At 40.6% G+C, this 11,916-nt stretch overlaps 1 protein-coding gene across 6 annotated transcripts in view; it reads left to right on the top strand.

Annotated features, from left to right (window-relative positions):
• The first annotated feature begins 3,325 nt into the window (after window positions 1-3,325).
• FIGN (fidgetin, microtubule severing factor) overlaps window positions 3,326-11,916 on the top strand; it is a 102,579-nt gene continuing 93,988 nt past the window's right edge. For 3 of the 6 annotated variants that reach the window (XR_011739985.1, XM_065841573.2, XM_071810983.1), the window contains exons 1-2: window positions 3,732-3,865; window positions 4,625-4,794. Coding sequence is in view for 3 of the 6 variants with exons in the window: in XM_065841573.2 (XP_065697645.1) it covers window positions 4,770-4,794 (25 nt within the window). In the remaining 3 variants the exon portion in view is untranslated. Of the gene's footprint in view, window positions 3,866-4,624; window positions 4,795-7,715; window positions 7,760-11,916 lie in introns of those variants that run through there. The other 3 variants (XM_071810982.1, XM_065841574.2, XM_071810984.1) reach the window with 3 other exon arrangements.

The following is an 11,916-nucleotide window of genomic DNA, read 5'->3' as shown; positions in this document are numbered from 1 at the left end:
ACAGTTTGTGCTCCTGACAAAGGAACCAAATAGTCTGTGTAGTCACCAACTCCAAAAAGAGCACTTGTAGGCTGTTTATTGCAGTACATCCTAGTAGGCAATTATAGCTGTGGTTGTCCCATGTGAGGTGTGAGGGTGGGAGACTGAAGGGATTCCCCAACACAGAGGGAGGAGGGCAGACAGGAGGTCCTACCCTGGAGGTCTGCCCTGCTGGCACACGGGGGGAGCACAGATGCTGCCAAACTGTCAGCATTGGAAGAACGCCAACATTGTCTGCCACTTTGAAAACTTGCTCTCATTTTCAGAAGAAATCCATGTCATTAATGTAAAGGTACTAAAGACTATTTCACAGAACACCATTGTTTCTATTATAGTTCCTATTGTATTTTCACTAGGTATACTAAGTAGTAACTGCAAAGTCTGCATGCATCACATCAGCATCCCTGGGAGAAGTGATGCAGTAGCATAGTTAGAGAATCTTGTTTATTTTCTAGAATTTTTGTTTCTTTAGTTTTGTTTTCACAATTCAAATGGTATAAATGTTATTAATCTAGATTTTCTGAAAAGGTCTGTGAACCTTTCAAGGAGCCTGTTCTGAGTGTGGAGTTTGTAACAAAACCTGAAACCAGGCAAGTTTCATGTGGTTTTGAATTTCATTGTGAACATTTCATCTAGATGTAGAAATAGGCTCTAAGTAACAATCCCAGTTTGAAAGTCCATGAAAACTTCCCATTCAAAAGGATCAGCACTGTTTGATGTAATTTTAAACAAAGAGTGGAATTAATCAATGTACAGATAAGCTGAACAAGGCCTTCACTTCAGCCTAATTCAGACCTTGAAATAAGGACTTAATATGGTACGTAAGTCTTATGCTGACCTGCACAGAGATGAATGCCAGACCATACAAACATATACTGCATGGCTACTGTTTCAATTCAGGCTATTTTAACATGGCATGAGAAGCCTGAAGGGAAAAAAGACATAGGTACATAAAATGAAAATATTGAGGTTAATGCAACACTAGGATTGACAAATGTATTCTTCATTGGTCAAAAAATTTTAAAAGTGCTCATGCTCATCTAGTAGTGCCTTATGATAGTTGCCATTGTTTTCCTACGGCTACAAGTCACGGAGCTCTGTAATTGTGCAAGAAACTAATCTTTCACTTGAGAGAAATGGTACATAGTGCCACAGTTTTGGAAAAAAAAATGGGAAAAGGAATCCATATGTACAAAATTGCAAAGACAGAAAGAATCATTTTTATGTTTAATGATATGACTTTAAGACTGACTTCATGACCTGGGACCATGACTTCTTATTTTCAGTGCTTGTTGCTGGCAGCACTGGCGGAGGTGATATGCTGTGTTGCAGATTTCAGCATCAGGGAGTACTAAGTGTAATATGTACAGCTTGGTCAAATTTGTGAACACCAGAGGCTACTGATGTGTTACCTGCATTTGGAACTGTTGTCTGCTTGTGTTAATGCCAAAGCTGCAATTAATACCCACAAGCTCTTGTAGAGCACAATGAGTGGCTTATCTGCTCAAGTAGTGGGCTGATCCAGGCTATGGGCCCCCAGCTCCCAGCCACCCGATGCTGAGGGCAGGGAAATGGTGTCAGAAGAGCACGCTGCACACTGGGCTACAGCAGGTGTTGTGGTGGGGTTTCTTGTCTGCTGGCTGCCCTGAGTGTCTGTCTAAAAGTGATTTCTATAGACTTCTGTTGCTATAGCTATGTTGTAAGTTCTAAAAATAGTTGTCTATATCCCAAAAACTGTGTTTTCACATGTTGTTTGGTTTTTTGTTTTGTTTTGTTTTTTTTTTTTTGTTTTTTTTTTTTTTTTTTGTTGGGATACAATGGGAAGCAGAAACAGTTTTGCTAGTAAAAGCTGTATCTGCTCTAGAACTAGCTCCTTGCTTCAGGTACTGCTTGTTATTTCACTAGCAGGGCTCTCCTCATGTAGCAGTGCTAGTGTTATCCCTAGCTGCCTAAGCAAGCTAGGAACACCTTCCATATCCTTAATAAGCAGAATCTTGTCCAGCTGTTTTGCTCTGTCCTTTTATTTCCAGTCTTTAGGCACAGCTTTTTCATCTGGGGGCCTCAGGCCTCCCCAAAGAGTCTTTAGCTGGTGAAAATCTTTTTAGGTTGACTGAATCACCTCATGGACCCCATCAATCAGACAGGCCTTCCAGTCCTTTCTTCCACTATCTGGTAGGAAAGGGACTGCCTGACAGATCACAGCAGCTTCTGGTGGCAACTGGTTCTGAGTTCTAGTTAGGCACACTATATTAGTGAAAAGGAAAACAGCCAGGAAAACAGTTCGTTCCCATTCCTCCAGATGCGAATCTTTTGGGATTGGTGTCCTGTGCCTCCTCCAAAGCCCACACCCCCAGTACATAATCCTTTTTTACTAAGAAAATTTAATCTGCCTCTTCCACATCCAGGACAGACAAACAGCCCTCTGAAGCCATTCTTAAGTCCTCAGCAGGACCAGGAAGAGAGGAAACGAAAGCACTCCAGGAGGATCCTAAACCAAAGCCCAGGAACAGCATCTGAACAGCATGGCTTCTTCTCTAGTACACGAGAAGGTAAAAATGTTCTGATAGTCACATCAGGTGTAAAACCAAGAATATAGATCTGTCATGGAGAGTCCTCACTTCCGTTGTTACAGCTGCGGGCGCAGGGATGCTCTGGAGGGAGCAGAGTGCCCGTCAGCACTGGCACTACGGGTCAGCCACGCTGCAGAGAGACGGAGGACCCGTTTGCGAGAGACAGTGTAAACCGGTGTGTGAGAAGGAGGGCCCAATTTGTGCTGTGTGGCCACTTTATGCCTTCCCTGCCAGCATAAAGAGGCTGTAAAGCCCGTCTAACAGCCCCCCGGGGAATCCCTCTTATGCAAGGGGAGTCCCCGGCAGCTGTGGGCCGGGGTAGCTGGCTCCCTGCCATCCCCCGCCGAGCGGGGCTGAGGAAGTGCGGACAGAGGGAGGTGTGGCTGCCGGGGCCCCTCAGCCATTGCCGGCTACCGGGGATGCCTCGGCGCGGCTGCTAGCAGCCGGGCTCCGGCGGGCAGCTGCTGGGGCTCCCCGGGAGCAGCGCGGGGACCGGGCACGGCTGCGCGGCGCTGGCGGCCGCCCGGGCCGGGACCAGCCCGCGGGGCACTTCCCCCCCCGGCCATTTTCCGCAAGCGGGAGGCGGTGACGGCTAGGCAGCCCCGACACCGGCCGCCCGGGGACGCGGCGCAGCAGCCGGCCGGCGAGGGCAGCCGCGCAGGCCGCCGCTGGCGGAGCCGGGACGCGCCCCAGCCGCAGGCAGCGAGGCGCGGGGCGGGCGGGGGTCCTCCGGCGCCCCGCCCGCCTTCCCCGCGGCCGCGGGCCGCCGCTAGGCCCCTGCCCTGCCACCCTCAACCCAAACCGCGGAGTGCCACCGCGCCCGGGGGAGCCCCGCCGCCGCAGAGGGAGCCCGCTGACCCTGTCCCGCCAGCCCGGGGAGCGGGGCCGCGGCGCGGGAGCCCTGCCGCCCCCCGCGGGAAGCGGCGGCCCCGGCGCGCAAGGCCGCGGAGCGCCCCCGCCCCCCGCGCCGCTCCCCCTTTGAAAACTGATCTTTGGCTCTTCGCGTGAAAGTGATTTGAATTTGGCTCGGCGGCGCTCTGCGCAGGCGTCCAGCTGCTGGCATGCTGGCTCCTTGCAAAGCAGCTGTTTTGGGTTTGAAATTCCAACATGGCAGAGGCTGCAGTCAGTCTTCCCTTCAAAAACTTGGAATGATTTCAAATCATAGGCACCTTCACTTAACCCGAGCCCCCATTTATCAGCAAACACATCGGATCGATGCTACTCTAACCTATCGGGTTCTTCTACCAAATCTCCAGGTAAGAGGATTTTTTTTCCCTGGTCTTTCTACCATCGTTTTAAATTTTACTTAATCTTAAAGCTCTCCGAGACAGCCGCGTATATATATATTTTTAATCGTCCGCTCGTACCCTAAATATTTTGCCTAATTTGTGGTCGTTTTCTGATACTAAACACTCCGGTCTGCTTTCCTAATCATAGTCTGGAAAGTACAGATATACAATCGCAGTGCATGGTTTTTCCTCCTTGGTCATTGCCAACAATAGTAGGCAGATTAAGAGTTCGCGATTGCAAGCTCCCTCCCCACCTCCTCCTCCTCCTAATTGGATTTATTTTTAAGTTGCATTGAAAATAATAAACCGCAGGTAATGCGGGGCTGGACTTTGAGGCAACTAACTTCTGAGCAAATAAGTGCAAATAAGAATCTCGCAAAACAAAAGTTAGGTTTAAATTGCTGTATCTTGGCGGGTGGGGGCATGAATGTGTCAGAGGAGCTGTTGCAGTAAAATGTAAGCACATCATCTTGGAGGGGGTACAGCGTGGTGGGCGTATTGTTGGCTCGGAAGGGAGAGAAAGATGTATAATTTAATGGTATATACAATCCACTGATCCTATTACTATCCTCCCTGGAGCTCTTGTTAGTTTCAATGGGAGTGAGTGAAATTGACATGGACTTGCATTCCTGGTCATGTGCTTTTTTTTCCCCTTTCTTTCTTCTCTTGTGATCTGAGATCCCCTTTTTGTTGATGTTGCTTTCCCACTTAATTATATGCATGTAGGTTAAATGAATACCTGACGAAAGGGCCCACGTTTCAAGGCAGTGACATTTGATAGCTGAGAGGAAAAGTGGCTTTAATGAAAAGCAACCTTTGGAATTCCTGCTTGTGAAAAATCCAATTCAGCTTTTTGTGCTGCCAGCAAGAAATGATCAGTAGCACCAGTGTTTATGGTATGTCCGTTTTGGGATCTACTTCCTTTGCATCTAAATAGCAAAGACGAATTTAAATAGCATGATAACGCACCGAGGACTCTGCATGCAAATATTTTGTGATAAATACCTAATGCTTAATAGTATATTTTCACTTGTGTATGTATAAGCATTTTTTTCTGTTGCTATCATTTGTTTATAATTTCTGCTTTGATTATAGCATTAGTTTTGTCCATTATATTGATCGTAGTTGTAAAACCTAAAGTTGCATGTTGCTAGCAGTGCACTACATACACCACTGAACTCCAATGGTATGTAAATTAGTAAAACTCGGAGACTGGAGAAAGCGAAAATGCGTAGCAATGAATATATACAGCTATACGTGTACCTACTTGTACATACGTGCCTAAAATGCATCTTTTTATTTACAAACTAATAATTTTTGAGTATTCATTTGAACTCCAGCTGCTTTTCCCCTCTCTTACTTTCAGCATAATCATCTGCTAGAGGTTTTAACTGACGTGGGGTGGGGGAATGTTTTGCATGTAAACAGACAAAATTACTGTTGTGGCCGAATGTTTAATACTGTTTAATAAGTGGTATTTTATGCTCAGTTTACAAGTGTCTGGTTCCCACTGCTCTGTTCTCAGTGTGCAACAGAATGAAATAATCAGGTGCTGAAACTGGCTTCATTTTAACGGTCACTCTCCAGCCCCCCAAGCTGCCCCCTCCTCCAAAAAAGTCAGATAAAATGGAGCATGGTGAATTTCAGTAGATCTCCTTGTGGTGCAGTAGATACACCTCTAGGTATGCAATTAAGACTAAGGAACTAAGAACAGAAGCAACTATTATACTGTTTTGTGCAACCAAAAAGGGGGTACGTTCACTTTTAATTGCATGTGGTAGCAACAAATAAGGATGCAGAGAGAGTGAGCGTGTGTGTGCGTGTATTTGTTTGGGATAAGGGGGAGGTCTGGTGTGTGTGGCTGATGATCTCTCGTAATAACATATCTGAATGCAAGAAAGAAATTGAGAGAGCAGTTGCACAATGTACACTCCTATTTTGGTGCTGTAGGTGACTATATTGCTAAACATATCCCGGGTGCTGTGTGATGGGAACGATCTGATTGCATTTTGCGTTTAGAACTTGTTGACTTTGAAGCGATCAATAAGGCAACTGTTTATTTTAGATGCACATAATTTACCCTGAGAAATGTCTTAAGGAGGAGAGTAAGCGAGCGAGAGCGGAACATTTGTTTTTTTTTTTTTCTTCCTAGAGCTGTTGGAGCGAATGTGATTGCCAGATGGGAGATTTCCCTCTGTGATGTTAAAGCTGTAATATATATTCAGAGCAGATTGGACTGCTGCTTGTGATGAGGAGGATATTACATTTATAAATTTTAAATCGGGAATCGGACAGTATGCTGAGAGCTGAAATTGGATGGTGTGGATGGTTTGAACTGTTAAATGCCATTCCCACATAATAATAATAATTATAGTATCAATAATATATATATGTATAACAAACATGATACTATTAGGCAGCTATATATGTTCTATAACACTTAAGTATATATTTCCAGAAATGATTTCTCTTCTCCCCCTTCCCTAAAATGTTAGGGATTGGAGATGGTTGGGAGGGGGGTTTAAAGCCCACTGTTAGGAGAAATCAACCATAATCAGGTCCCTGTTTGAGGAAAAGTTTCGCTACAATTCTTGCTGCGGATGCACCTCTTTCTGAGTTTTTGTTTTACCAGTGTATGTGGCCTGACAGTGCCACAATCCTGAAAGGCTGGAAAGTGGGAACTAGTCACACTCCAGCAGCTCTGCTGTTGCAAATTAAAAGTGTGTTGTGGTCAGGAAATGAAAGCTACAATGTCTCTTTTGAACAAGTCGTTTATCAAGAGAAACATCTATCAAGCAGTGACTTGTCACATTGATCCTCTAAAAGTTAGGTCCGAAGTAGAAGCTGCTTTGATGTTTTTGATCCCAAATTTATAAAATTGAACAAGCTGGAGAGAGTAGGACCGGTTTGCACTTAAAAATGACTCTGTTCTGAGTGTGACAAAATCATCAAGTATCTGTGATACAGAGCTGGTATACCAAGAAGGTATCAGATCTTCTGCCTAATTTTTATTTTCACATTGAAACTTTAGCTTTGCCACACGTGCATCTCTTTTCATACTTTTAAAGATCCTCTCTGCATGCTCATACGTTATTTCATCGGGGATATTTTTTTTTGCTTAGGAATACATCTGTTACTTCCAAATTGAACCTTTTCCCATTGCTTTTGTGGTGGTATTTATAGAGTTCAGCTTGAGAAGGTTTTTTTTTTTTCTTCCTCCCTCTCAGTCTTGTTTCTTCTTCTGTATTTGTTATCTCAGTTTCCACCTCTACTCCCTGTGAAGCAAAGTTTCTTTTACTGCCAAAGTAATGTTTATTGCAAGTAAGGCACATTTGAAGATATCTGTTTGCACAGCTTAAAACATGTTAAGAGTCCTGTTAAGTGTGTCTTCCCCTTCTCATCCTCTTTTTGTTTCAATTTTTGACATACGAACCACATTTTAATTCTCAACAGAAGCAGTGCATTTTAAATTGAATATAAAGTTGAGGTTTCAAATAAAAATAAAAGGGACCAAAGCAAAGTCTAAACTGATTTTTTTTCCTTTTATCTCTGCATATTTTTTCTCTTATTTTCATTTGAATTGTTCAGCAACTTTTCAAAAAAGTTTTTTATTTTTCATGAAGTTTGTATTTGAATTATCAAGGAATCTGTCTGATGAAATAGGGTTTTGGTGTTTGTTGTTGGGTTTTTGTTTTGCGCTTTTTTTTTTTTTTTTTTTTGGCTAAGATATGAGAGCAATCTTCCTTAAAGCAGGATGCTTTGACTTCTTCAGTGTCATAAATGAGACTAATACTGCTTACAGTTACTTGCTAGACACCCATTTGCAAATAAGCAGCAAACAGCAGCGTGGTGGGAGTTTTGGTGAGTGTTATACTTGCTAATTAACCATGTTTGAAATGAAGGCATCATAGTGTGGAAATAAAGATTCATTGTTTGAGGTTTTTAGCAGGATGTGACTCCTACATGAATCTGCTGGGTCTGGGGTTTTTGTCGTTGTTTTCCCCCCTTCATAATAAAATACCTTCAGTACTCGATCAAATTGATTTTAGTTACTGCAACATCTGTGAAAGCACAGGGATGTTTGCTTCTCTTATTCTAGCAGTATGTTAGAAATATGAAGATTGTGTTGTTACTGATATCTTTATCATACTGTTCGTGTGGAAAAATGGCAGTCTTATGTCATTAGTTGTTCTTTAAGACTTTTTTTTTGGTTTAAGCAGAGCAAAATATCTTCTTTTTTTTTTTTTTTTTTTTTTTCTTCTTGATATAAAACACCTACTGCTTTTTTTTTTTTTTTCTTTTCTCGTAATCGATAAAGTGGCACTTCATGAACTTTTCTACCCTACTTGCTTACTATTATAATAAGGGATAACAGCTAATATATTTCAGAATAGTTTGTATACTAGCCCTTTAAAATTTAAATTGTAAAATGCTTGGATGGTGGTTTTGTTTTCCTGTTTTGGTTTTTAATATGGCTCTTACCAGATGTGTCATCTTGAGGCTTTAGTGTTCACCTTTCAATTATGATGAGAGAGATGAGATAATCTCTTTTAGACTGTAAAGTTTTGGTTTAGAAATCTATTTAATTAATTGAGCCTATTTTATGCTCCATGAACAAGGTTTAAAATCTGCTTTTGTTTCGATGGTATCCTCCTCTTTTAAACATAATTCCTAGAGGAAAATGATTCGGTACGGTTCCTGTCAATACATTTGTTCAATGAATGCGTAGAAGAAGCATTGAATCTAATGACTGATCTTCCTGTAGTCTTAATCATTAATTAATGGTCTTATCTGCTTATTAGGAGTGGGTTTAATGGTACAGAATAAGCATGAGACATTTGTATGTTGTTTGTAACAGAATGAGTTTTGATTTAGCATTCCCAGATTTAATGATAGAAATATTTGGCTCTTTGCCCTCAATCAATATATCCCTTAAGAGAACAAACTTCATATAATACTTTCATAAAGTGTCAGATGTATTGATACTGAGTTGATAAATTTAATTACTGGGGTTTTACATTGATTCATTGATCTTATGATTGGAGGACATTGTTCTGCAGACATTTCTGAAGTATTGAGGAATATTGTATGTCAATAAAGCTAGATTATTTGATCAATCAACACTTTTGCTCATCTTGAGTCATTGATAAGAAAAGGCATAAAAATAACTATAAAAGAATTAGAGATAAACTAGTTAGAAATTCTCGGGTGTCATTAACAGAGCAGATGCATGTGGAAAAAAAATCAACTTTGGTTTGGAATTGTGGATATTTGGCCCAATCCTTAGCTGCTGTGAAATAATTTAAAGAGCTACAGTAATTTATAGCTCCCATAATCTGGCCCCCTGTGGCTTTTATTTTTGGTGTCTCTTTTTGGGGGTGCGCGTGTGTGTACTGTTCTTTGGCTTATTGGAAGTTGTTTTAAATCAGATATTATGGCTACAAAAATATATGACATTTTAGATAAGCACGTGATTAAAAATGAACAGCATAGCTATAAAAGTAATTTGAAGAGCTGTAAATTCAGGATTGTGTATTCCTGATATTGTTGCAGAGTATTAAACTCTTGCTGCTAAAGATGTTGTCCTCTAAGTGAAAACTTATCTTCCTTATGGAAAAGATCACTTCAGGGAACTCTAAGCTGGCAAAGGGCCTGGAGATTTTTTTGTTGCTAAAATAATAATAACAAATTTCCAGTAGATAGAATTAGTTATCGGGATATTTTCCAGGTTTTTACCTTAGTGGAGCACTTGGCTCCATTTCTATGAGGCATGCGACCTTTTCACCCTATGTCAATGATATTTTTATAGAGTGTGTGAGAAATGTAAGCATAAAGAAAATTCCTTAAGATCATTCAGTTTTTCTTTTTTCTTAAAAAAAAAAAAATAAAAAAAATCTGAAGCTCAAAACAACATATACATCTCCCTTAGTGAAACTGTTTTCCTTTAAAGGATGACAGCTAATACAGAAGAACAGAGAAAATCCACTTGCAGTATGTTGCCACAGGTTCGACAAATACAATCTTATCCTTCAAGGAGCAGAGAGTCCTAGACTGTAATGGAGGTCAAAGGAAATCTAAGGCTTTCAGTTCTTTAATAACTGTACCTGCCACCCCCCAATCAGCATGTTAAAGAGAATGCGTGTATACATATTACGTTTCTTAGAAGATAATTTGTATCTGCAGCAACCTGCTAAATACAAGTGGACTTCACTACTATTGCTTCTAAATACCTGTTGATGTTGGTCTCGCTGTGTGACAAGCAAAGGTGAAATGGAAAGAGAAATAGTTGGTCAGTCTTGGTTACCAAAGTCTTGAGAAACCGGGGGGGAGATCGGACTTTGACAGGTCAGTTTGAGAGTAGGAAGAATACTAGGAAGTGTAATCTGCAGAAAGCACCACTAATTAAGAGCATACGGAATTGCCTGCAGAGATGAAAATGAGGAGTCTATGCTTCCTTTTTGCTGAGTTATGTTGCTACGAGGTATCGGCACATGCAGTGCGGTAATAAAAATATTGTATGTCTTTTTCTATAGTGCTAGTAATGGTACTTGTCAAACATATCATAATACTGAACTATCTGTTTAATCATATAAGAAATACTCCTTACTACAATGACTATTGTATTTTTACAATAGAACAGCCATGCATTATTATATTTTAATCATGGAATAAAACTTTGTTCTTTAAACTGTTTTTCTGCCTCTGGAAAAAAGTTTAGTGTCTCAGCTATAATTAAAAATAGTGCAACTACAGATGACTGTCATGTTACTAGCTGATTTTATTTTTTTTATAGTAGCCTATTAAGCGTGTAGTCTGATGTGCCATGAAACACTGAAGTAGCAATTACAAGTCATATTATTTAACTGTTACTGAAAAACTATTTTCTCAATTCTTTTAAAGTATAGTGTAGCCAATTCTAGTATGTTGTTAGTTGAACAGCTGAAAGTGATGTGGGAAAAAAACCCTGAGATTATTTTGATGAGACAGCAAACTTTGGTGATGCAAGTCTATTTTTGCTCCAAGTTCCTTGAAATAACATATTGCTTGGACTTTTTGTTACATTTTTAATCCTCTCGTATTCTACTTTTATTGTGTCGTGTACTCTTTGTTAAAGCATATGGTTCATTTTCTGTATATGGATTGCTCAGTGCATGAAGATGTAAGCCACAATTTATTTTGTGTGATATTTTCGAATGTGTGCATGTGTCAAGCTGGTTATAGATTGGTAATGATAAATTGGTTTCAGTAATCTGTATCTTATTTGCATTAATACTCTAGCAGTAAGAGCACACTGTGGTCAAACTTCATGATCTAAGATAGCTGTCTCACATCTAATTAAGCAGGGTCTGAATGAATGATTCTCGGGTATGGGTCGTAATTAAACTTTTTGTTTCTTGCCTTCAGAGTGATAAAATACTTAAGGGACACATTAATGCATGTTTGCGTAACTCCTGCTAATCTGAATGGAATTTGAAAATGAATATTGAGAGGAGATGGGAGAAGGGGTTGGACCTGGTGGGTTACAGTTGTTTGTGGCAGGAATGTATCTTCATGCTCTTATTCAAGGTGGTTTTTTGTTTGTTTGGTTCATTGGTTGGTTGTGCTGTTTGTTTGTTTGTTTGTTTGTTTGTTTGTTTTGTTTGTTTGTTTGTTTGTTTGTTTGTTTGTTTTACCCGATTTAGGACAACTGCTGTTGGCCTTTTAATATGTTGGAAATAACATCCTTATTTTCCTCTGAGAGGTTTGTCCCCTTCTGTTTCATCTATTCTAGCATGCAAGCAAGTCATTAATAAAAAAACATTTATAAAGTGAGCTTGAATTATCACTTAATAAAACTATGAGAACTGTACTGCTGCAAAGATATTCCTATACAGTACAACAGATGTTAACGCGTGATTTGTTTCTTCTGGAGACACGGTGAGGGGAAGAGCCAACAAGTGCTTTATATTACTAAGTGACAGCAGAGGGTGAATGGGAATGATGAAGCTATATGCAGAAATTAATCCCCAACAATAGTA

Source organism: Patagioenas fasciata, chromosome 7 (assembly GCF_037038585.1).
Source record: "Patagioenas fasciata isolate bPatFas1 chromosome 7, bPatFas1.hap1, whole genome shotgun sequence".
NCBI lineage: Eukaryota > Metazoa > Chordata > Aves > Columbiformes > Columbidae > Patagioenas > Patagioenas fasciata.
Note: the sequence above shows the minus strand (reverse complement) of the source record. Positions and strands in the feature narration are given on the sequence as shown.